Here is a 25,459-nt window from a genome sequence, read left to right as displayed (position 1 = left end):
AAGTAGAAAGTAGCATAAATATTATTCTTTTTATTTATTTCATAAAATTTTGAAAGTAAAGGAAATAGTATTTCACCACTTCATTTAATTTAATTTAATTTTTTGTTTGGATAGCAATATAAATATTGTCAGGAAGAGAGAAAGAGAATCTTTCGGATTTTATTTAGAAATAGACAATATCCATACAATAAAAAATTTGGTTTTATTTCTGAATTGACTTAATTTCAACTACTACCAAGATACTTCTGAGCCTTCGGGGGAGGGAAAAAATTCAAGAAATAAAAATGACACATAAACACCACCATCAGCATTTAAAGAGGCACTGGAAGTAGTTTTTCTTGAGTGTGCTCGAAAGTAGCAAAAATAGTTACTTCAGTTACTTCCATACAAACAAACAGACTCTAAGCTAGTATAATGCTGATACACCATACAGCCATCTTCTTACCGCACGCATCATTATGATGCACGAATCACAAGTGAAGAACCGCAGATATGCCATCCATAATACATCAGCAGTCTTGATCATCCTGGATAAGCCAAAATCACCAAGAACAGATTTCACTCTCAATTCAGTTGTTGTATTATAATTTGAAACAACTCCCTGTTCCAGAACTGCACATATCCACACATGATCATAACAATACTCCTTTTCTAAACAATGAAAATTCATCATGGATGACAACACTAAAAACAAAGAAGCATTAACCATGACAAGATCAAACTTGGGTGCAAAAAGGAGGAAGATGGAAACATTTATCTGTAACTTCTTTTCATTTCCAAAATTTATTCAGTTACATTTTTCTGGCCGTATAATTGCAGGCGCTATTAATCATTGACCCGTCCTTGAACGTCCCTATTAAACCAAAACTCAACTCTATCTTGTGGCCAAAAAACTATATATCAAGCTAAGTTACAAAAACAATTTAGTTAGGAAAATAATTGGATCATGAAAAAGAATAATTTGAAATCGTCGCTTCATGTCAATGCAGACTCCAACCAATCTGACGTGTATTCATATGCCACAAAAGTAACGGCGCCAGCAGGTGCTGACTTAACCAAGGAGGGAACTATGCCTTTGTAGAGACCGGCCCAACCCTCTGCTTTAGCAATCTGGCTCAGGGCATGGTACATACTACTGTATGTTTTAGTCTCGACTCTTGCTCCGTACTTTGGATGCCTTTGCAATCCTTCAACCTACAGTTTTGTCATGACAAGGATGAGATTTTTGGCTAATGGCATTATAAAGAAAACAAATAACTTACAGAACCAGGGCAAGAGAAACCAAACGAGCAACATGTTTGAGAATCCATTGTTTTTCCAGGACAATTAAACGACCTTATAGGTGATTTGTTACTCTGATGCAACTAGAAGTTCTTGGTTTTTGCATACACATTTTTAATTCTTTTCTTTTTCTTTCTCTACCCTCGCGCCCCGCCACCTCCTCCACTTCGATACCCAACCAGAAAGCATTTTTCTTCCCTCCCCCCCCCCTCCCCCCCCATAGAGACCCTTCCTCCACTAGATCACCAACCAGAAAGCATCAAATCTTTTTCCTTTTTTTCTCTTTCTCCCCCCCAAGGACCTCCTCCCAGTCTGATACCAACAGAAAAAGCATTTCATAATCTTTTTCTTTTTTTCTTCTCTCCACCCCCCCCCCCCACCCCCAAAGGACCTCCTCCCACTGATACCAACAGAAAGCATCAAAACTTGAGTTTGCTATAAGAACAAGATGTGATAGTACAACCAATTAAAAATGTGGGCTCGAACTAATCTCAGTTGGTACACGAGTCTTCAAAATGGTCCCACAGGATCCACCACTTTTTTTATGAACAAAAGCGACAGAAAATTGAAGGTACTGGAACCACCCTGGATTCAATTAGGCGGATTCAAGTTATGGACTGTGATTGCCTATAGAATAATGTTTCCCATGATAATACCATAGAGTAGAGCTTTACGTTTGGGATATAGTAGTTACCTGAAACCTCTTCTTCACAACATCAAGAGGATGACAAACTGCTTTTGCACATGTTCCAGCTGCAAAACCACAAAGGAAAAGCTGGAAGCTTGAAGGACTTTCGTCTTGCCTAATCGTACCAAGTTGGGAAAATCTGTATCTGTTCCACATCTGTAGCAAAAAAGGGAAACAAAACAAAACATGTTATGGGCAGCTTTACGGTTGCTGACAGAAATCAAGTGTGAAATATCAATTTCATTTTACACAATTTTGAATGAAAAAAAAATCAGCTTGTACTTGCTACATGTTTAATAAAAAAAAAGGCTTAGGCAGATGAGTGGGCCAACAATTAATAATTATGTGAGGACAAAGCCATTAACAGCAAACCCTCACCATGGCGTGGAAAACAAAGAAAAGAGAAATATCAGAATAGATGTTTACGGTCAAGTTTAAGTAGGAGATCCTTCCACTCCTAGAGCTTCAACATGTATTTAATAGCTTATAACCAAAAACTTAAGCAGATGAGTGTTGGCAAACAATTAATAAGTATGTAAATTGTCAACTTCAAACACACCCCACTGCGAAGAAAATAGCAGCAGAAAGGAGGAACTATACGTCTGACATCATCCCATGACCTCATATCTTACAAAACCTATTATAGTTAAGTTACCAGATTACCAGAAGAACTTTCTAACTGTGCTGCTTTTAAGAATGTCAATCATATTATATGCTTACGAGTCTTGATTGGATTAAACAAAATTTATAGCATTCTTCAAGTGTATTGCAAACGCACTCCAAAATGTAGCATGCATAGTGATGGAGAGGAAAACTCTCTCATAAAATATCCCACCAAGTGGAAACCATGGAAAGAGTCAGACATTAGAAGTTTAACGATATCTCACTTGTTCAAAGAAAATAAAAGAAAGATGACCTTTAAGGATGAACAAGAGTATATGCTAGTCTGGTTTTTATCATCTTTCAAATTTCAACTACTCAACCCATTTTCAAAACGACCTAATTAGATTTGTATAATCAGAGATTCAGAATCCTAATTCCATAACTTACTAATGCCTAATGGTCATACAAAAAATCCAGCAGTTCTCATCTATTTACAAGATTCACCAAATAAAGAATGTATTACTAGCATCTATCTAAACCATCCATTTACCATTCTCCTACCAAATCTTCCACCAGATAACATTTGTGAAGCAAATAAAGAGATTTGAAGGTCGCACTAAAAGAGTCAGAAATTCTTCCAACTTAGTGCAGGATGAGATATTCTTATTCTTCAAAATGCAACTGGGAACTAGCTTAAAATTCAAATCCAGTGGTTGAAAACCAGATTAACATTAACCAAAAGGCATCACATGTCGGGATGAAGCCAAAAAAAGGAAAAAAAAAAACCGAAAAAGCAAAAAAAAAAAAAATCGTGACTTAGATCCTACAGGTACTGAAGAATGTACAAGAGAAAGGAAAAGGCAAGGTTGAAATTATCCCATTGAAGGATGCATAAACCATGATTCCAGTTAGGAATTTAGCAATAAACAAAATGGCCATAATAGCAAAAACCATAATGCTTTCTAGCAGTTTACCACAGGTAAATGAGGCTTCCAATAATCTGACAATATCATACAGAATCCTAGGATTACCTGAGTCAACACCCCAAAAACTTGTAAAAAAGCTTATTTTGCTAAGTAAACAGAAATGACTAACTATAAGTTAGGAGGTCAGGATCTTGCCTAGAGATCTTTCAATCTTGAGAACAAGGAGGTAAACTGACCACACATTTAAGATTGTCATCAAAGGTATTTTTTTCAACAATTGATCAATTTCAAAGGCACAACCAATAATCACATTATCTTTTTTCCCCTCCATAAATTTTTCTTTAAAAAATTGTATCATCATCAGTATCTGAAAGCAGCACAGTGACATCACACACGTACCAAAAGCCAATTCAATAACAGAAGAGAGTTAAGATCAGTACCATCATCCATCGCTTAAACGTGTCATACGTCCCAAACTGCAAACCAGCATATGGTATGATCTCAACAAGTGTCGGTGATAATCCAGCATACAGTCCTCGGAAACCACGGGATCTTATAATGTCAACAAACGCAGATGTCATCGAAGGGTACACCTGGTTATCATCAGGTCATCAAAGTCATTTCAGATTTGCAGTAAACTTTGAAATTTCAACAACTTATATGTTATAAACTTTTGTATTATGAAAATGGATTATATGAATCTAGAAATAATAACAAATAAAGAATATTTTGACAAAGTTTCAATCTCTCATGTAACAATACATAAAAATTGATTGGAACCATTGTTATCGAGGTGCGCGCTCCAGGCGTGTGCCCCAGGCCCCAGGCCTGCAGCAGTCGTGCCCCGCACCAGAGCCGGGACGCCGCAGGCACGCGGGGCGCGCGCCTCGTGTGCGCTTGGCGTGCCCGTCGGGCGCACCGACTCACTGCGCAGCTGATGGTGTGCAGTGAATTGGGTTGTTTTGAAATAAACGGGTTTCGGGTCTGGTACCTACATATTCCCATTAAACCTTTTTCTTTTTAGGTTTTGAGTGCTAATTTGATTATTTGACTTTATATGAGTTGCAGATACACACCAAGAAGAGGAATAGGTTGGATCACAATAGATTGCAGGATCTAGTATATTGCAAGCTTTGAAGGAAAGATTTGACTGCAGAGATATTGTTGATTCAATCAAGTTGATTGACATAGATGAAAACAACGAGTGGTTGTTAGGTCAATTTGGAGAGGGCAACAATGCGGAGAATGACTTGATGGATGAGGAGGATGACCTTAGATGGGGTGTTGTAGGCGTAGCAACAAGAGTTGAAGAAAAATTTGGACCAACTTTAAGGTCTACTGCTAGGGTTCGAGGATCTTCAAGTAGTATTGTTTTGTCATCTAGGAGCGAGCCGGACTTGGAGGATGAAGAAGAGTTCAATGAAGAAGAGGAGGAAACTGAGGATGAGGAAATTCCACTTCAATTGAATGACGATGATGATGAGGATGACTAGACATTCTGTTATTTTGCTACTTGCTTATTTTGTTTCGTAGACTTTTGCTAATATTGGATATTATTTTGCATTGTGATTTGTGGAAACTTATGAACTTCTCTATGTTATGCATGCTAATTAAGACTCTTTCGTGATTTAGTAGGTGAAATTATATTTCTTAGTCTTTTTAAGTGACAATTTATAAACATGTTGCTTATATGTTTCTTTGTTTTATGTTAAAAAATATTAGTTTGAGTTGTGTGCCTCAATTTAGTGAGACACGCACATTGTTGTGCGCCTTACGCATGGTGCGCATAAGGGACCTTTGCGCCCCGCATTGCGCCTTGCACCTCGATAACACTGATTGGAACAATGAATATCTTTCGAATGTCAAGGTCCAACATTCTCATTCAAATGTGTTGAAGTCGGTATACATATAGAAGTGACTTCTGGCGTTAAAGAAATCTTCTACTAAGCAAGTTATAAAAGACGAAACCATCCTTATTCAAGCATATGACTACAAGTCAATCTCTAAATGTTTTGGAGCTTAAGTTATAGAAAAAAACCCTTATTACAATTGTTAACAACACAGAGTGAGAGCTTTGCAACTTAAACTGATTCTCCGTTTCAGATATTAATACTTCCTAGAATTTCAAAATTCAAACACAGCATGTTCAAAATTCAAACACATCTTAAAATGGGTAAACTCGTAGTCACTCCTAAAAAATTATTAGGTTTAACACTATAAACCATGGACACTTCTTTGTGGCTCTTGAATTTACTTCAGGTACATGTTGAACACCAACAAATTCATGGACATGCTCTGGAGACCATGCTAAACACACTATGAAGTATCCAAGCCTAAAACTTTGAATCACCAAGTTTAATGCACAAACTAGCCTTTTTCTCGAATTGCCAATGCATTTTTTATTGGTCTAGATTATAACCTGTTTAGTCAATAACTAATAGCTAAAACACATCGAAACTGATATATGGATATGCCCATTCGCCTGTTACAATGTGGCCCAAACTTAACGCTCACCTCTCATCACCAATCATCAAAGGTTCTAGAAGCAAACTAATTTGACTTAATTGGTCTCAATACTTTGTTGATTCCCAACCAAAATTATATTATTAGCATCACATCTACTTCTGTTTTGTTACATAAATATGCACAAACATATATTATACTCATGCATGCGTGTCTTGCTTCTCACATATTCCCTGAATACCATGTCCACGCTTGTGCCACATCTTCCTGTGCCCATTTCCATATCTGTGTTCATGTTATATTTAAAAAAGAGTTTGTGGTTTAACATTCTTTTCAGACTGTCCAATTGGCCTGTAATAGCATAAAGATCAGCCACTGTAATACGCCTACTTCCACAGTTCTAACAACTGGAATCTGAGGGTATAAGGTGACAAGCTTATTATTACATGAATGAGAAAGTGAAAAGCTAGACGTTATCCAATAAAATCAAACTTTAAAATCTAGATAATAGAAAATAACGGAAGAAGTCATATCTCTAGATAATAGAAAAATAAGGGAAGAAATCATATCTAGTGGTAATGGGTTTAAACTTGAATGCAAACTGCAAAAGTTGAACACACTGCTGAGGCAAAAGATAACCTACCTTTGGTTCACCCTGCGATGCTAAAATTGTTCGTAAGAGATCAAATGGATATGATCCTATTGTTGCTGCACACCCGGCCAATGCCCCACTAACATAAGATAAATAAGGACTCAGGTGCAGATGTTCCTCTGCAAAGCACCAATATAACAAATAAAGCATGCAGCCTGAGAACTAAGAACAACAATATAAGATAAAGTAGCATTTCAGTCATTTTAGATATTAGTACAAAATAGTGCAATTTAGCTTGATTATGTTCTAAAACTGTACGTAAGAAAAGAGTTGAATCCCAGGCTATCTGAAACTAAATAAGCGACAGCCATCCAATCAAAAGAAGACCCAAGTGCAAAAGTTATTAGACAATCCCCTTCATACTTAAAAGCACTCAAGGAGGCAACACTTTCACAGGTATGAGGGAACACAGAGATTTAAAATTAAGGCAGCAATTATTTTAGAACTCATATTTCCATACGTTAGGCATCATTATAAAAGAACATTCAGCATGCTCCAACATCAACAAATGACAAGTCTACTGATATTGATCAAAGAATCTCATGGGAAAAAACATACTGTTAAGGAGATCTTAATTAGTTCCAGATTGAAAAGCCAAACTACAAACTATAAGTTAAAAGGATTTACCACAATATTAGCTATAAAGATCAACCTCAGCGATGATATCCATATAGAAAAAATAAATGGACAGTAACCCAAAAAATTAATAAATTAATAAAAAATAAAAAAATAAAAAAATCTCACACAAATAGTCATGAACAAATACAGCACTACATTACAGTGGCATCTGCAAGCCTTTAGTATACTGGTACCTAGTGAATACATATTACCGATTTACAAACCAAAGTATTATGTAAACTTGCTAGCAACCTAAAAATCATCCTTGCAGGAAATTAGACAAAGGCCTCTATATGAATAGAATAAAAGATGAAATATTACACTAACAACGTGAAAAGAACAAAATAAAATGTGACAGCAAAACAATGCATTAACAGAGGGACTACATCTACAAAGATCATTAACGTAACAGGCTTTCTGCTGATTCTGACATATCATGTAAAACAGTGAAAAACACCATAGCCCCTACCAAGCAAATTACGGACCTGCCTTGGAGGAACCTGCTGCAAAAGTTTTTAGCTTGTGCAGAACTGTAAACTGTATTGCAGTGTAAGGCATGTACATGAGTAGAGCTGGCACATTTCCTCTCCAAAAACCCTGATGCAACAGATAATCCAGGTAAACTGTATTGCAGTGTATTAGAACGTAGAAATTCTTCAACTCCAGATAACAAATTCAAAAGTCTGGACAGGAGATTATAAAGATAGAACATAGAGCGATAAACTTGAAAGTTGTAATGAACCACGCGGTGGAGGGTATATCATGCAGTGACATACATCATACATGTAACATTAATGATTGATCTCATACCCACATTAGCTGTATTCTAAGAAATAATGTTTATTCTAGTTCTTACTCATAAATCAGGAATTTTGTACATAAAATATGGCATCCTAGACAAAGCTTACTGCAATGTAGAATAGCAAATTTGCAATTACCATGCAGACCCTCTTTGATGTTAACATAGCAGCATTCTTGATTAATTGAAGCGTATAACTTCTTGCTAATGGGTATATTTCCGTGGTAGACAGAAGGTAATTTGAAAATCTCATTGATAGAAAGACTCAAAGAAGGAGAACTATAAATGTCAAAGATCTGGATGCACCATACATGTCACAACTAGAACCTTAGTAATATATGATATGTAATGCAATTAACCAAAAAATTATTGCATCTCAATTTCCAACATCTCTACAATCCCTATAATTGAGAACTATAAATGTCAAAGATCTGGATGCACCATACATGTCACAACTAGAACCTTAGTAATATATGATATGTAATGCAATTAACCAAAAAAATATTGCATCTCAATTTCCAACATCTCTACAATCCCTATAATTGAGCACACAGTTGACTGTTTTACTTGTGCAGTCCTACGTTTCGTAAAATATACCAATTTAAAGTAAACAACAGCTGTTTAAAGTTTCAATCAGCAATTCTTGTCATGGACTTATGGGAACAAAATTATTATAATATTTTAGGTAGTTATATTTAATATATTGAGCAGTGGTCCATAATTGAAAGTATAATAAAATGTACAGAACTATTAGGTAGCTAAAAATCACAAGCAAATGCTTCAAAAATAGACTTTATTATCAGATGTCATCAAGCAGCATATGAAAGATCAACCACTCAATTGGTAAGAGGCAGGTACCCCATAAAACAATCCAAAATCAAAGTATACAGGGAGCTTAATTTCTTACTTTACATTTCTATCAGACTCGGTTTAAAATATGCCAGAAACTAGAAGAAAAGGAAAACAAACACCAGCATATTAGTTAGGGTGATAAATACCGGTAGACCTTCCTCCCGAAATATGTCCTTAGTTGCTTGCAGGATACCGGTATATTTTGATGGCCTATATAAGTCCTTCTGAAGTAGGGGCCATGAAGTGGTGGGCTCTAGTTGAACCTGCCAATAGCAAATAAAAATGTTTTGGAGTTTCTGTTATAGAAGTGGTGTACAACTACAACCATAAGATCAGTGCAGACAATGCATATATGTTTTACAAATAGAAGATTTAAAACTTAGTTTGTATTGATTATCAAATAAGGTTCATATCCCAAAAAAATAAAATAAAAAAAGCATATACTATAGCTGACTAATAAGTTGTTCGGCAGATTGCAAAGTTTTGAATTATTTAACAAATCCCCTAAAATTCATCATTTGATTCTTTTCCATTCAGACAGCGTTCAGTTACATGTACATATTGATCATAATTTGAGACTACTTATCAACATGATGTAAATAAGCTGATGGCGTGCCATATTCTAAGCCCAACAAAATATAGTAAGAATTGAGGAAGGAAACATAACTAACTAAGGATTGCATAGGGAGCCCATTTTTAATAGTAGCAGTTTAAGCTCATGCATTTAAGGAACAATTCTCCAAAACGATTCTAGACTAATAAAGTCCAGAAGAAGAGAACATGACAGATTTTTTACATGCAGTTCCTCTGCATTCAACGCTAAAGGCCAAGAGAAAACAAGGCAACAGAGACATATTACCTGTTTCCAATCCTTCGCCAACAAAGGTTGCAACTTACAGGACAGTCATTTAGTTCTAAAATGCTTGTGCACTGGATTTAGTAGACTATATGTGTATAAACAGAAAAGAAACACCTAGAACACCTAGCATGCTTTCCTTAATTTAAGTAAATAAACATATATTCTTTCTTAAGAGTTAATGTACTGTCAATTGAATTTATAAGAAAAATTAATTTAAAGTTTTTTCGTACAACATTAATCGGAACTTTGGACAAGTCAGACTTTCCAGCACATGCACATTCTCAAGATCATGTGATTTCCTTTTAACATAACATTTGCAGGCTTCCATTGATCAATGATAGAGCTGTAAGAAATTTTATGGCAGCAACAGTTGAATGCTATTTCACTATAAATTTGAAATACTCCTATGTAATGTTGGCATACTATAGTATATAAACTAAAATTAGGCATTTTCAAGTCTGAACAGAATCAATAATTTATACTCGGAACGAACAATTTCCTACTTGCACTATACAATGAGAAAACAGTGCAATGTAATTCTAACAACATTATGTTTTACACCATACCCAAGGTTTAAGTTCTTACTAAACTTATCATCCAGAAACAACAAAATTCAACCTGCTTCAGCTAAAAAATAACTTCAAGCAGTCCAATTTGCTAAATTTAGAGTGCAATGCAATTCTAAGACGTTACTTTCTAATCATACCGATGTTTCAAGTTCTTTACTAAATTTAGCATCCAGAAACAAAAAGAAAAAAAAACCAAATTTAAGTAAAAATAACCAAGCTCGTGGTGCAATTTAGATAACATCTAATCACTCCCAATCAACATCGAGAATTGTTACGAACCTGGAACCGAATCTTGATCACATCGAGCGGCGACGTCACCGTGCGAGAAATCCCGCCGGAGATTGCTCCGGCCGTCGCGTCGATAAACGCCCTCTTCAGCTGCCCTGGCTCCTCCATCTCCTCAACCAAATCGAGATCCCCAAAATGAAAACAAATCGAATGCTAGAATATTGCAGCGGAATCCAAAAGACTCCGCCTTATAAATGAAAGGACTTAACTAGGGTTTTGAGGAGATTGAGAGGAATCTTCCAGTCGCCGACATTTGGCGAAACGCGGAGAAAACGGGAAAGGAGACGTCTTTACCTCTTCTTCCCTCTTTCAGACCTCGATTTTTTTTTTTCCTCCCAAAATTTGCTTTTGGTTTTGAAGAATTTTTTTTTGCTTAATTGCACTTAAATACCCCCATAGTTTACCCATATTGCACTTAAGTGACCTTTTTTTCTCAAATGGAACAAAAAAATGCCCCAAATATTTAAGTTTTGTTAATAAAAGTCTCAAAATTTTAAAATGTTGCACGTTGGTACCCTTTCTTCTTTTAAATGTTCAACCAAAAAATGTAGGTATACATTGTTATAGATAGTTGACTGAATGAACCAGAATTAGCTTTCAGATGCGGAATAAATAACTAGATAATCAGAGAATTTTCAGGAGCACTATAGGACCATGTTACCTCAAAACTTGAGTGAATTGGTCTCTTCTTTATTGGCTAAATAATAGCCGGGTCCCTTATATTTGCAAGTTATCGGTGAGATTCCTCATGCTATTATCAGTGGGACAAATTTTCAAAACTAACCTATTTGGAAATTTAATCCCAGAAAACAACCCTTTTCAAACTTAATTGCAAAAACCGACCTGGTTTCAGCCCCAAGGCTGAAACCAGGTCGGTTTTTGTGAAAAAACTTCAGAAAATTCACAGGAGTTGAACTCCCGTGAAGTTTAGTAGAACTGCTAAACTTCACGGGAGTTGAACTCCCATGAAGTTTCGCAGTTCAAAAAAAAATTGAACTACGAAACTTCACAGGAGTTCATTTAGCAGTTTTACTAAACTTCACGGGAGTTGGAGTTCAACTCCCGTGAAGTTTCGGAAAAAAAATTTCAAAAACCGACCTGGTTTCAGCTCCAGGGCTGAAACCAAGTCGGTTTTTGAAATTTTTGCAAAAGCGGTCGTTTTTTAAAAATAAATAGTGAAAAGGGTTGGTTTTGAAAATTTGTCCATTATCAGTGAGATTCCTCATGCTTCTTTGGTCATCAACCTTGATCTTTTTAAAAAAAGACTTTTGCTAAATCTCAATAATAATTTCCTTATCTTGGCAATTGCATGTAACCGATACATCTTTTGTCAAAGGAATTTAAAATTATTTTAGACTCATATACATGTAACCGATACATCTTTTGTCAAAGAAATTTAAAATTATTTTAAACTCATATACACTGTAACCTTGTTTATTTTTTCTATAAGTTGTTATATATGTGATGTATATTTGAATCAAATGCTTAAACCATTTATTTGACTTTTCCCCCTCACGCTAGTGTTGTAACATCATACATGAGTTTTAGCCTATAAAGGAAAACACTACAGACACACCCCCAACCACACCTTGGGGCACACCCCCTCTCACAGCTACAGTGCACGAGGCCATTTTAGATTTTTTTTTTTAATCTAAAGTGGGCCCCATGCACTGTAGCTGTGAGAGGGGGTGTGCCCAAGGTGTGGTTCGGGATGTGCCTGTAGTGTCACCCGCTTATAAACCTAACGTTTAATAGCTATCTAATTCTATAATCAATATTCACCTATAAAAATACTTTTTTTATCTATAAACTAAAAGTTTTACACTCATATACTTCTAAACCCATCCACTTCCAACATCACACACGAACACAAAAGTACTCCAGCAACTTATTTTAAACTCACTTTGTATCTCAACGGCATGATATACAGTGTAAGTTGTTATGGTGTTTTCAGTCGCCAACTTATGGACCATTGCCGATAATAGGCAAATATACCCCGTCACGCACCATTCAATCAACTCGACACTTAGGACAGCCAGGACAACATAGCCAACTCGCCGAATCAACATCTCACTCAGTCGACTCGAATGGCGATAGTATCATCGGTCCTCTCATCAAAGGCGACTAACTAAGAATCCACTCAACCAGTTAATTAGTTGGCGTCTCGTTGCGTCGACTTGAAAAGCGTTACTTCTCGGCATCCCTCGATACAAGTCAAAAGACAACTTCGATCTCGAACCCTCTACTGACAGCGTATCGACATCACATTAAGTGCTTGGCAGACGCCATCATTTCTCCATCCCAATACTATTTATGACACATTGGACCGTGGCGGCTTCGTGCGCTGCCTATCCCTTCTTATTAATGCCGAAGTGATAGCGCCCATCCCGTGACCGCTCTACGACTGACACCTGTAAAGTCGACGCTGACTCAGCCGCCAGCTCAGGCTCGGCCAAAAAGACTAGAATACCCCTCTTGCATGACTATAAAAAGAAAAACTATTCCAAATGCAAAGGTGAGCAATTTCTCAGAATTTTTCTTCACTAGAGAACTTGCACAGTTTATCACTTTCCAACGCAAGTATATCACTGACTTGATCGTCGAAGGAACAACGGGGGAACTAGTCCCCGTCCTCTTACGAGTTGTTACACGTGTAGGAAGGAAACAACTTAACCCCAAAATCGGATATTCGGAGAAGTTATCGGCTCCCACTCAATCTCACCTTCATTACATCATCTGTGTGATTATTAACATCAACAGTTTGGCACCCAACGTGGGGCTTTCTCCCTTTTCCGAACAAGTATGTCTGGTTCTGAGCGTAGGGTTGATCAGTCCATCCCTGGAGGACCATACCAGAGCTACATCACTCAAGCCCAACTTGAAGAGATGGCTCAGAAGATCTCTCATTCCCTCCAATAGCAACTCTCTACCTTCACCAGCGAGCTCCTCAGTCGGTTTCCGCAACCGTAGCAAGCTACTTCCGTCATTCCTCCTCCTTCAGGAGACCAGCGATCAGGGACTCGCCTCCCTTCAGTAGCTTAGTATGTCCTCCCCGAACTCCTTACGTTGCCGCCAAGTAGCCAAGAGATCGTGTCGATCACCCGACCCCACCACCACACCAACCGACTCACCCCGTAGAACCTCGCTGGCGCCTCCTCCCTTATTTTGAAGCCACCGACGAAAGTCCCAACCCTAGTCGCTCTAAAGATCACACCAGGGGTGGAGTGTCTAAGACCCCCTATCAACGTGTCTCTCCAGCCCTCTCTACCACCCTAGGGGCATCTGGACATGATCAGGTGTACAGATTGATTACTGAAGTCATTGGGGGGAACATCCCCTTTCCGACGACCTCATAAGCATCCCATGTGAGAAGTTCAAGATGCCTCACGTGGAGAAGTACAAGGGCGAAGGAGACCCCTCTGAGCATGTCCAGAACTATTATGATATAATAAGCATGCTCTAAGCATCGAAAGCTATCATTTGCCGATGCTTCCCTATTACTTTGTTAGAGAGCACAAAGCTCTGGTGGAACGCCCTTGAGAAGAAGTACATCAGCAACATCCAACAACTCAGTCGGAAGTTCATCCACCACTTCTTAGCCGACACCAAATAGAAGTTGCCCCCTCATGTGCTAATACAGATGAGGCAGAACCCCGGAGAGAGCCTTCGAGCCTACTTCAAGAGGTTCTAGGCAAAGAGGTTGGAGGTTAATGACCCAGGAAGTTTGGTTGCTATGTCCGCTCTTATGGCCGGCCTGCAGAACAACGAATTGGCCGACTCACTAGTCAAGAACCCAGTCACCAATTATGAACAACTAATGGCCAAAGCTCACGGGTATATGGACATGGAGGATGCCCGAGCTTATAAGGTAGCAGCCAATAGCGATAGCAGTAGCACCAGTAATAGCAATTACACCGCCCGCACCACCAACACCTACAACAGTACCAGTTATGGCACCGACACCAGGTCAGCAAGAGCCCTCCTAGTAAGGCAGGAGTGGCCGAGAGACCCCCCAAGGGTCAAACCCAGCTCCAACCGGTCTGACAGGAAGGATCGACAGAGGGACCCAACACTAGACCCGCTCTCACTGTCCTCAACACCTCTCTCTCTCTCAGAAGCTCTCAACATGGTCCAAAAGGAGGGACACCTCAATGAGCCCCCTCCTAAGATGAGGTCGGACCCATGGAGCCAAGACACGAAAATATTGCCGCTCTCACAGAGGTCACGACCATCTCACCAATGATTGCCATATCTTGAAGAGGGACATTAAGGACTTGATCCAGAGAGGGTACCTGAAGAAGTTTGTCTCTCAGAGAGATAGGAGGGAAGCTGCCCCAACCAAAACCGATAGGAGATCTCGTTCGTGGTCGCCTCATCCCCAACCACGCCAGGATAGTTGACAATCGGAGCCCAGTCATAAGGGAGTCATCAACGTGATCAGTGGTGACCCCACAACTGGAGGGTCATCTAACAACGCCAGGAAGAGGTATGCTAAAAGGGCGTTGTGGGTCGACCTGGGTGACAAGAAGCCGAGAGTGGAGGAATCCATCTCTTTTGGAGATGCCGACCTGAAGGGCATCAAGACGCCTCATGATGACCCCATTGCCATAACAGCCAGGATTGACGGCTTCTAGGTGAAGAGGATTATGGCTGACACGGGAAGCTCGGTGGACATCCTATATATCGACGCCTTCAACCAAATGGGCATCAAAAAATTTTGATTCCTTCCGTGTAGGGGTCCCATCATCGGATTCATAGATCACTCTCTCCTGCCCAAAGGGATAATTACTCTCCCCTTAACGGTCGGAGAGTATCATAAGTAATCCACCATTCAAGTCCAATTTTTGGTGATGAATCTCAAGTCGGCTCATAAAGTCATCTTGGGCCGGACCACCCTCCATCTCTTGCAGGCCATCCCATTAACCTATCACCATATGTTGAAGTTCCTGACTCCCAATGGAGTCGGGGTCGCCAGGAGCAACCAAAGAGAGGCCAGATCCTGTTACCTGCTCTCGACCAAGGGCAAGGGCGTGCAAGAGACCCTGCCTATTGAGAAGGTATGTCTCTAGATGGAGAAAACAACGGTAAGGCAGAGGACGATGCCGGTGGAAGAGCTCCAGAAAATACCAATCGACCGGGAAGGACAGAAGACAGTCAAGATCGGATCTAGTCTTGTAGAGCCTTTACGAGGAGCATTGATAGAGTTCTTGCAGGCAAACGCTAATGTGTTTGCCTGGGGGTCCGAAGATATGCCTGAGATCCCCCCTGAAGTGATAAGCCACGAGCAGGTAGTCAACCGGCACCCCGGCACCCCAAGCCTGTGCAACAAAAGAAGAGACATCTCAGCCCTGAGAGACAGAAGGCGGCAGTTGAGGAAGTCGAACGACTCCTTAGAGCCGGTTTCATTCGGGAATTACAGTACCCGGAATGGCTAGCCAACGTGGGGTTGATGAAGAAGGCTCTCAACAAATTGAGGATGTGTGTGGACTTCACCAATATCAACAAAGATTATCCCAAAGATAGTTATCCCCTATCTCGAATCGATCAACTGGTCGACGAGAGTGTGGGAGCATGAGCTACTTAGCTTCATGGATGCCTTCTCTGACTACAACCAAAATTTTATGGCAAAGCATGACCACGAAAAGACCTCCTTCATTACCGACCAGGGGACCTACTATTGCAAAATGATGTCATTCGAACTCAAGAATGCTAGGACCACGTATCAGAGGCTTGTCAATAAGGTCTTCAAGTACTAGATCGGCTGCAATTTGAAGGCTTATGTAGATGACCTACTGGTGAAGTTGAAACAAGTGTCGACTCACGTATCAGACCTAGATGAGACCTTCTCCACTCTCTGACAGTACAACATGAAGCTCAATCTAGCATAGTGTGCCTTTGGGCTGCAATTGGGAAAGTTCCTTGGGTTCATGATCACCCAAAAAGGCATTGAGATCAATCCGGAAAAGATAGTCGCCATAGAGCAGCTACCCAAACCACACACCTTGAAGGATGTCCAGAAGCTGAATAGAAAGATAGCGGCACTAGGTTGTTTCCTCTCCAAATCTGTCGAGAGGAGTCTCACATTCTTCAAAACATTGAGGGGAAGCAAGAAACTAAAGGAGAGCATGATTTGGACAATCGAATGCAATGCAGTTTTTAGGACCTCAAGACCTACTTGAGCACCAAACCATTGCTGAGCCAGCCCATAGGAGGGGATACTTTGTAGATATATATGGTTGTCTCCCCCGAAGCCGTCAACTCCATCCTTATCCGAGAGGAAGAGAACATCTAGAAGCCTATGTTCCATGTGAGCTGAATCCTGAAAACAGGTGAGCTCAACTACCCCCTCATAGAAAAGACTGTTTTCATCCTTATCACCACCGCGAGGAGACTCCGCCCCTATTTCCAAGCCTATTCTATAATCGTGCGGACAAGTTTGCCTCTGAAGAAAGCGCTGGGTAGCTCCATAACCCCCGGGAGAATAGTTGTCCGGCCACTCAAACTCAGTGAATATAACGTGCAGTTCAAGATGAGAATGACTATTAAAGCTCAAGCATTAGCTGACTTTCTTATCGAGTCAACCTCACCAGGCGACGAGCAGGACACGCCCTCGCCATCGACTCAGCAAGAACCTCCAGCACCCCCAGCGGTCCAAGCACATGCCCTATAGACTCGTTGTACCTTGGAATATAATTCACCCGAGTTTATTTCTTGGTGGTCATTGAAGATGGATGGGTCCTCATGAGAAGCTAGCAATAGAGCGGGGGTAGTCCTGCGTAGCCTAGATGGGTCAACTCATGAGCACTCCATCATTTTTAGTTTCTCGACCTCGAACAATGAAGCCGAATATGAAGCTCTTCTTGCTGGCCTTCGAGCATCCTAAGTAGTAAAGGCCGAGCGCCTCTATATATTGGCCAACTCGTAGATCGTCATCCATTAGGTGAATGGGCAATATGCGGCTAAAGACCCAAGAATGGCCCTATACCTCAAAGTTGCTAAGGTGCTATTAGCCAGTTTCATGGATTTCAAGATAGCCCAAGTCCCCCGTGCTCTCAACGTCCAGCCGGATGCCCTCTCTAAGCTTTGGTCAACAAGCTCAAGAAACAACTCAGGGGCCATTTACACTGACACCCTTGAGCGTGCTAGCATCTTTAAGCCGCCAGAGATAGTCATGCAAACCAACTCACTCGTAGTGCCCTGTTGGCTAGATCCTATCACCCTTTACCTGACATGAGGCACCTCACCTGAGAATACCACCGAAGCCAGGCATCTACAAAGGAACTCTAGTCGCTACCTTATGATCGACAGTCAGCTCTATCAGATATCATACTCTAGCAGTGGTGTAGGACCCCATCTTTAGTGTCTTCGGCCATCAGAGGCTAGCTATGTTCTTAGAAAGATCCATGAGGGAACATGCAGGAACCATCCTAGAGCCCGAACCCTCGCGTAGAAAGTCATCCGCTAAGGATATCACTGGCTCACCATATTGGCTGAATCAAGACGGCTCATCTCTATATGCAATAAGTGCTAGTTCTACTCATTCATTCCGCGAACAACAACCACCGAACTAACCTCCATCCTGAGCCTAATTCCTTTTTACTCAATGGGGATTGGATTTGTTGGGTCATCTCCCCATAGCTTCGGGACAACGAAAGTTTCTCATAGTGGCAATCGACTACTTTACCAAATGGATTGAAGTTGAATCCCTAGCCAAGATTGGTGAAAGTAACGTCACAAATTTTATCTTAAAGCCTATCGTCTACCATTTTAGTGTGCCCCTTTCCTTCATAATCGATGATGGCACTCAGTTCGACAATGAGGACTTCTTAAGCTTTTATGAAGAGTACAATACCCGCCTCAAGTTCTCCTCAATCGCCCATCCTAAATCCAACAGATTGGCTGAAGCCACAACCAAATGCATCCTCCAATTCTTGAAGGAAAAGGTGGACATGGCGGTAGGAAACTGGGCCGATGAGCTATCAAGTATTCTTTGGTCTTACCGCACAACCCACAAGAACTCAATAGGAGAAACTCCTTTCAAGCTAGCCTATGGCACCGAGACGGTCACCCCGGTCAAAGTCGGTATGCTGACCATCCGACTACAGCACTTCAACGAAGACTCGAACTCAGAAGGACTTCGCGTAAGGCTCGACCTCTTAGATGAAATCCGAGAGAAAACACTTCAGACACATTCATTAGTTAACAACGAATCGCACGGTACTACAACAACAAGATCTGACCCTGAAGATTCAACATCGGTAACCTCGTCCTCCGCAAAGCCGTCTTTGACAAAGATACCAGAAAAGGTAAGCTAGCTCCTAATTAGGAAGACCCATACACAGTCCTTGAGGAGTTGCGAGCATGCACTCATTGGTTAAGAGCCCTAGATGGAAGAATCCTACAACACCCCCAGAACATTAAGCATCTTAAGAAATACTTTCAATAACCATGTAAAAAATTTCATTCATTATAAAGGAAATCCTTTGAATCTAACTCTTGTGTCGCAGTCTAGAAGTGCCAAATTTATGCAGGAATTCCAAGCCCTTAGTGCCCTCTCAGGATAAACCCAAGGCACACCCGCCACGTGGTCGGCTCCCATACTTGTGACTCGACTGCTACAGCAGGCCGAAAAGATCTAGGCATCTTCATTAAGACCTAGGCACCTAACCTTCGGATTGTCATTTTGCCGAAAAGACTTAGGTATTCTCATTAAGATCTAGGCATCTAACCTTTGGGTTGTTATTTTGCCGAAAAGACCTAGACATCCTTATTAAGACCTAGACACCCAACCTTCGGATTGTCATTTTGCCAAAAAGACCTAGGCCTTCTCATTAAGACCTAGGCACCCTACATTCGGGTTGTCATTTTGTCAAAAAGACCTAGGCGTTCTCATTAAGACCTAGGAACCCTATCTTCAAGTTGTTATTTTTCCAGAAGACCTAGGCATCCCTATTAAAGTCCTGGGCATTTCAATTTTTTGGTTGTCCTCGACAAAAAGACCAAGGCATCTCGCTGACAAGAGACATAGTAGACAAGCCGATTGATTTGACCCATGAACAAGCCCTAACACAACCGACTCGCGGAAACTGGCACTTGTTCTCTCAGCTAGATTGGAGCTACAAACAACCAAAGCTAAAACAAAGAATAATTGAAGGTAAATTCCAGAATGAAAGAAAAGCCCAAATCATTATTCCAACTTCAAATAACTTTTATTACATTATCCATATTGATATTTATAGAAAGAAAAGGAAAATATACAAGCTCTCAGGACTCTTAGCTAGAGTCGAGAGTAGAGCTTGAGAGATTCTCTACGGAGATGGTAGAGGCAGGAGCGGAAGAAGAGGGAGTGGGAGGGACTTCTCTGGGGTCGCCTCCTGACTCATCATCATCCTTGTCGCCCAAGGCCAGTTCCAGCCCCATCCACTCGCCTCAATCTCCTTGAGGAGGTCAAGGCAACAAGAAACTTGAGGAGGATAAAGGTGGTCTAGTGCAGGGTGGGAGGTGGGAGGAAGCAGTGAAGCTAGATAGTCAACGCTAGCCTTGCAAGCCTAGGCCACTTTAGTTTTCCCTAAGGGGCTCTGGTGCCAGTCATCAACCACCTTCGCCTTGTACTATTCCGAGTCTAAGCAAGCGAGTCGATCCTCTAGGTCCTTGATGATTGTGGTGGACGTCTGGTAGGCCGACCACTCCTCCTCAAGGTCCTACTTCAGATGCTCGTCTGAGAGACGACTCGACCGAGCATCCTCCTGAGCCTTCACCTTGATATGCTTCTCGGACTCGACCTCCTCCTCTAAAGAAGATAGACGACATCCTGCTCGGAGATCCCTTACTGGAGACGACCGACCTCCTCCTTGAGATTCGTCAGTTCACCTTGGAGCTTCTCATTAGAATCCGTCTGCTTAGCAATGTGCGACCTGTAGCCCTTGATGAGGGTTTCCCTTGCATCTAGCTCCTAATTATAGCGGCCTCATTGCTATTTAGCTCAGCCTCCTGTAGGCGTCAAAAAATGCTGAAAGATATCCGAATACAGCTCAAAAAGGATATCATCCAAAAAAAGGCAGAAGAACACAAGTATGGGCTGTCTCGCACGCGAGACAGTCTTTACTGTCTCGCAGGCGAGACAGTATTCTCTGTCTCGCCATGCGAGACGTATTCTCTGTCTCGCTATGCGAGACAGCATTCTCTGTCTCGCCCGCGAGACAGCATTCTCTGTCTCGCCCGCGAGACAGCTTTCAAAAGATCAGAAACTGTTTTGTAACCGCTGACACGTGGCCACCAACTGTTCAAGAATGTGGGAAATGTCGTGGGCGAGAATCACGTTGATAACTACCAAAATAACGGAGTTGTAAAACGTGGGAAGACAGTTACAAGAAAACTGCTGGGCGGTTGAGGATTTCCGAGACAGTATTTACTGTCTCGGAACCCGAGACAGTGTTTACTGTCTCGGAACCCGAGACAGTCTTTGCTGTCTCGACCGCCGAGTTGTCCGGAGGTTATAAATACCCCCCCGAAGGCCATTTTTGAGGAGGAGGCTGATTTCAGAGCAGACAGGGCAGAGTTCTTGAGCTTCTGGCAATCCCTTGAGATTCGAGCTTTGACTTGATCTCAAGAAGAACGACTATCTTACTTTAATAAGATCTCGTTTCAAATTCTCACTTCGATAAATGAAGTAAGAATCATTAAACCCCTCACGATTCAATCAGAATCTGTGATTTGGTGGTCCACGAGTCAAAGCGCTCCCGGCATAGGCAAAGATCCCACGCAAGCAGCGATCCAAACAACGATTCTGCGTTTGTTTCTAAGAAGTTGTAATTTTCATTTTGTTGTGTAAAAGAAGTCTTATAAAAAAGACTATTGCTTTTGAATTTGTTGTAATCGACTGAAGATATAATGAATTCCACAACGAGAGCAACTTTTGACGCAAACAAACTGGCGACCACAGTGGGAGCCAACGGTTTCGCTGCCGAGACCGTCGTGTCACAGCCGATCAAGATATTGGTTGAGTCCACAGTTGAATATGAATTTGACCAATCAAAGTTTGAGGAATATCTGTCATCCTCGTCCTTAAAGTTTTCCTCGCCTCACAAATGCAAGAAAATTTCGTCTTCTAAGAAGGTTTTCAAGTTTTCGACTCCGTCGAACATTACAAATGAAGACTCTCGCCTGATTGTTGCTGAGAATTCTACTCGCAACATCTCTGCTCGTGATGACTCTTATCTAGTTAAAGAGTCATCGAATCAAAGCCCACCGGTGCTGACGAAGAGAGCTCGTCAGAGACAGCGCCAGCGCCGTGCTCGACAATTGGCTAAGGCCTTGGAACAAACCGACGGAGTTCGTTATTATGCGGACTTAGAGTCGAGGAAACAACAAGTGGTTTGTTCAACTCAACGACAAACTACTCACGTTTCTGCACAACTCACGATGGAGGAATGGACTCTCGTCAAAAGGGCTCGGTCGACCTTCAAAGAACGTATACAAAAGCGTCGTGCAAACGCTGCTCATGCCCATGCTCTCTTACAACAAAGACGAGAAAGAAACAAGGAGATGGTGGCCAAAGAACCACCAAAACTCTGCAAAGTTTGGATTCCAAAGTCTAGAGTTGTGCAAAATCAGCATTCGGAGCCCGTTAAGACTCCACACCCACAAGGGGGTGGTTCTAAGCGTGTGACTTCTGAAATAACCTTGGATCGCTCAAAGGCAACAATAATTTGTCCTGAGAATGCCAACAAGATTTTACACCCCCAGAAAGAGACGTGTTCGCCAAAAGACATCGTTACGCCTGGGAGGTCATACCAACAGACGATAGGATTTTTCGGCAATTATACCGATGAATCATACTATCAAGCTGTGGGTGCGAATAAATTTCGAAAGAGAATTAGTAGAGAAATAAGCTCTCATTGTTCCTGTGCGTGACTTATAAGAGCAGCATTGTCGGAATGTGACTACTCCAAACGAGAAGCCATCCTGCAAAGAGTCTCAATGTTCCAGAGGCTTTTCACCGAAATGTCGAAGCCTAAGCCGAGACATTTTCGCAAGAAAAGATCAACTGTCCAAGAGGACGAATTTCCTGAAGTCACTATCAACATGGTTGATAAAAGAAAGTCTAAACAGCATTCAGGTGACTCAAATCCTGACTTTTCCCCAAGAGGAAAAGTCAATTCAAGAATTGCCAAACGGATGTCCCGACTCCAGTTAAGAGCCATCAGACATAGGGACTACAAGAGAATGCATGAAGGAATGTCATCAGAGGATGAACTCTCGGACACTTGTTCTGCGATCGCTTCGGATGATACGGTATCTAGCATAGGACAAACCAGAGAAGTACTCATAATAACCTCTGATCAGTTCGCTCAAATACTTCAAGAAGCTCTAGCCAAACAACGTGAAGAAATTAGAGCTGAAATGAAGACATAGATGGAGTTGGCTATCCAACAAATGAGAGAATTATTAACTCAACGGCCTCAACCTCCTGAGTCCAGTCAGCGAGCTGAATCCAGCCGCCACACTCAGAATGTTGTAGATGATAGTGATCCAGAAGTGGATGAAGTCATTACGGTTGATACTCCTCCCAATAGCAATAACGCTGGGGGTGGTTTAACGGATCCTCCCAATAACGATATTGGGGGTGGTTCAATGGCACCTCTTACAGGGGGTGGTCTAACTCATTCTCCTCAACGTCATGCGAATGAAGACATAAACGATGACGGGAAAATGAAAGAGCTTGAAAACAAAGTCAACGCTTTGATGACGGCTCAAGAAGTAAAGAAAACGGGTATTTCGTGTCCCTATCTAAGAGAATGGGATTCAATACCGTACCCAGCAAAATTCAATCTGATTAACTTCACACCGTTCGACGGGAAAAGCTCGCCTACTCAGCACCTGATTTATTTCAAGTCTCATTTGGGCATGATCTCTGGAAACGAGGTTTTAATGGTCCGGTCATTCGTTGGCACCCTTCGTGGGCCCGCCTTCGATTGGTATCGACGTCTCAAGCCAGGGAGCGTCAATTGCTGGGATGACATGGAAAGTTTGTTCCTCAGCAATTTCTTCGATGATGACACCGAAGTGTCAATCGGAACCCTTTTAGATGAGAAGCAAAAATACGGAGAGTCAGTCGACAATTTTGTCAGACGCTTCCGTAACAAAGCAATGAATTGCAGAGATCCTATTACAGAGGAGTTTATCCTGCAAACATGCCATAATAATCTCTCCATCGATGTCCTGGAAGCCTTGGGGGTCGTACCATCCAAAACTTGGAAAGAGTTAAAATTACGTGGCGAACAAGCTGAACACTTTCTTAAAAGAAAGAAAGTTGAGAGAGGTCAACCGACGACATCCGCAATTCCTGTGAACGCAACTCTCGATCCGAGGTTCCAAAAGGAGTATTCTTTCGAAGATGATGAAGCTCCAGCCATCTTGAAATACCTCCTCGCCAACGACAAGATCGAATTACCACCTATTAAAGATCAGGAGGGAGCTAAAAAGATTACGGATCCAAACTACTGTGCGTACCACAGAAAGGTTCTTCATCCTACCGAGATTTGCTTTGGACTCAAAAACAAAATCCAAGCCTTAATTGACTCCGGTGTCATAACGGCGGAATAAGCCAAGTAAAGACGATTCCAACTCCATCGGATACACGAGTATAAACTGTTTTCCCCAACTCCATCGGGTACACGAGTATAAACTGTTTTCCCCAACTCCATCGGATACACGAGTATAAACTGTTTTCCCCTACTCCATCGGATACATGAGTATAAACTGTTTTCCCTCACTCCAAAGAGTATACGAGTATAAACTGCTTCTCGATCATCCAACTGAATACAATGGTAAACCCAACTTCACAAAGGAAGCTGGGGGTGGATGATTTATGTAACGGAAAGTTCCTAAAGAATCTTATATTCTTAAGGATAACCCGAACATACGACTGAGGATGACGTACTCCTCGTTATACCCAGTTTTGCAAAGAAAGCTGGGGGTCGATAATTCATGTAACGGGAAGTTCCCGGAAGAATGTTAAATATAATATTCTTAGGGATAACCCGATTATTATGAACAAAATGATAAATACTAAACTCCTATTATGATTTCCGAACACTCTTTTACTGAGATGAGATTCGATCACCTCTTTAAATCAATCTTCCCTCACAAAACTCATATTTTGGTCAAACCTTTAAACAGTTAGGACCAAATCCAAAATCTCCTCTTGATTCGTTCCATGAACGAGAGGTCCTCAAATTGAACGATCAAACCCTTAAACAGTTAGGATCGTCTCAAACCCCTATTTGGTCAAACCTTTAAACAGTTAGGACCAAAGCCAAAATCCCCTCTCGATTTCTTCCATGAACGAGAGGTCCACTCAAATTGAACGATCAAACCTTTAAACAGTTAGGATCATCTCAAACCCCTATTTGGTCAAACCTTTAAACAGTTAGAATCAAAGCCAAAATCCTCTCTCGATTCCTTCCATGAACGAGAGGTCCACTCAAATTGAACGATCAAACCTTTAAACAGTTAGGATCGTCTCAAACCTCTATTTGGTCAAACCTTTAAACAGTTAGGACCAAAGCCAAAATCCCCTCTCGATTCCTTCCATGAACGAGAGGTCCATAAATTAAACGATCAAACCTTTAAACAGTTAGGATCGTCTCAACACTCCTATTTGGTCAAACCTTTAAACAGTTAGGACCAAAGCCAAAATCCCCTCTCGATTCGTTCCATGAACGAGAGGTCCACAAATTGAACGATCAAACCTTTAAACAGTTAGGATCGTCTCAATTGCACTTAGGAGATAGAATATAAAATTCTTCCTCTCCGATTTCGGGTTCATCTCTACCAACAAACAAGAGACCAGGAGATAG

General features: G+C 41.1%; 1 protein-coding gene across 2 annotated transcripts; it reads right to left on the bottom strand.

Moving 5' to 3' along the window:
• Positions 1-740: 740 nt before the first annotated feature.
• LOC109828029 (mitochondrial thiamine pyrophosphate carrier 1) lies at positions 741-10,929 on the bottom strand. Of its 2 annotated transcripts, none has more exons than XM_020395063.1 (7): positions 10,590-10,929; positions 9,029-9,145; positions 7,717-7,828; positions 6,605-6,768; positions 3,939-4,091; positions 1,976-2,125; positions 741-1,194 (listed from the first exon to the last, which is right to left on the bottom strand). In XM_020395063.1, the coding sequence occupies exons 1-7, from the start codon at positions 10,704-10,706 to the stop codon at positions 976-978; spliced, it is 1,032 nt and encodes a 343-aa protein (XP_020250652.1). In that variant the 5' UTR covers positions 10,707-10,929; the 3' UTR covers positions 741-975. The 2 variants fall into 2 exon arrangements, with proteins under 2 accessions (XP_020250652.1, XP_020250653.1); XM_020395064.1 differs by having other exon boundaries at positions 747-1,194; positions 6,605-6,732; positions 10,590-10,927.
• Positions 10,930-25,459: the final 14,530 nt, after the last annotated feature.

Source organism: Asparagus officinalis, unplaced genomic scaffold (assembly GCF_001876935.1).
Source record: "Asparagus officinalis unplaced genomic scaffold, Aspof.V1 AsparagusV1_Un646, whole genome shotgun sequence".
Taxonomy (NCBI): Eukaryota; Viridiplantae; Streptophyta; class Magnoliopsida; order Asparagales; family Asparagaceae; genus Asparagus; species Asparagus officinalis.
The sequence above is the reverse complement of the archived record's forward strand: the minus strand, read 5'-3'. Positions and strand labels throughout refer to the sequence as shown.

What these genes read in the sequence shown, in the direction of transcription:
- LOC109828029 (XM_020395063.1), bottom strand. Translation starts at nt 10,706, where the DNA reads ATGGAGGAGCCAGGGCAGCTGAAGAGGGCGTTTATCGACGCGACGGCC. An exon ending in TTCGGGAGGAAGGTCTACCG is followed by an intron (nt 7,829 to 9,028) that starts GTATTTATCACC and finishes CTGTTGCATCAG; the next exon opens with GGTTTTTGGAGAGGAAATGT. An exon ending in AGCAGGTTCCTCCAAGGCAG is followed by an intron (nt 6,769 to 7,716) that starts GTCCGTAATTTG and finishes CTTAGTTCTCAG; the next exon opens with GCTGCATGCTTTATTTGTTA.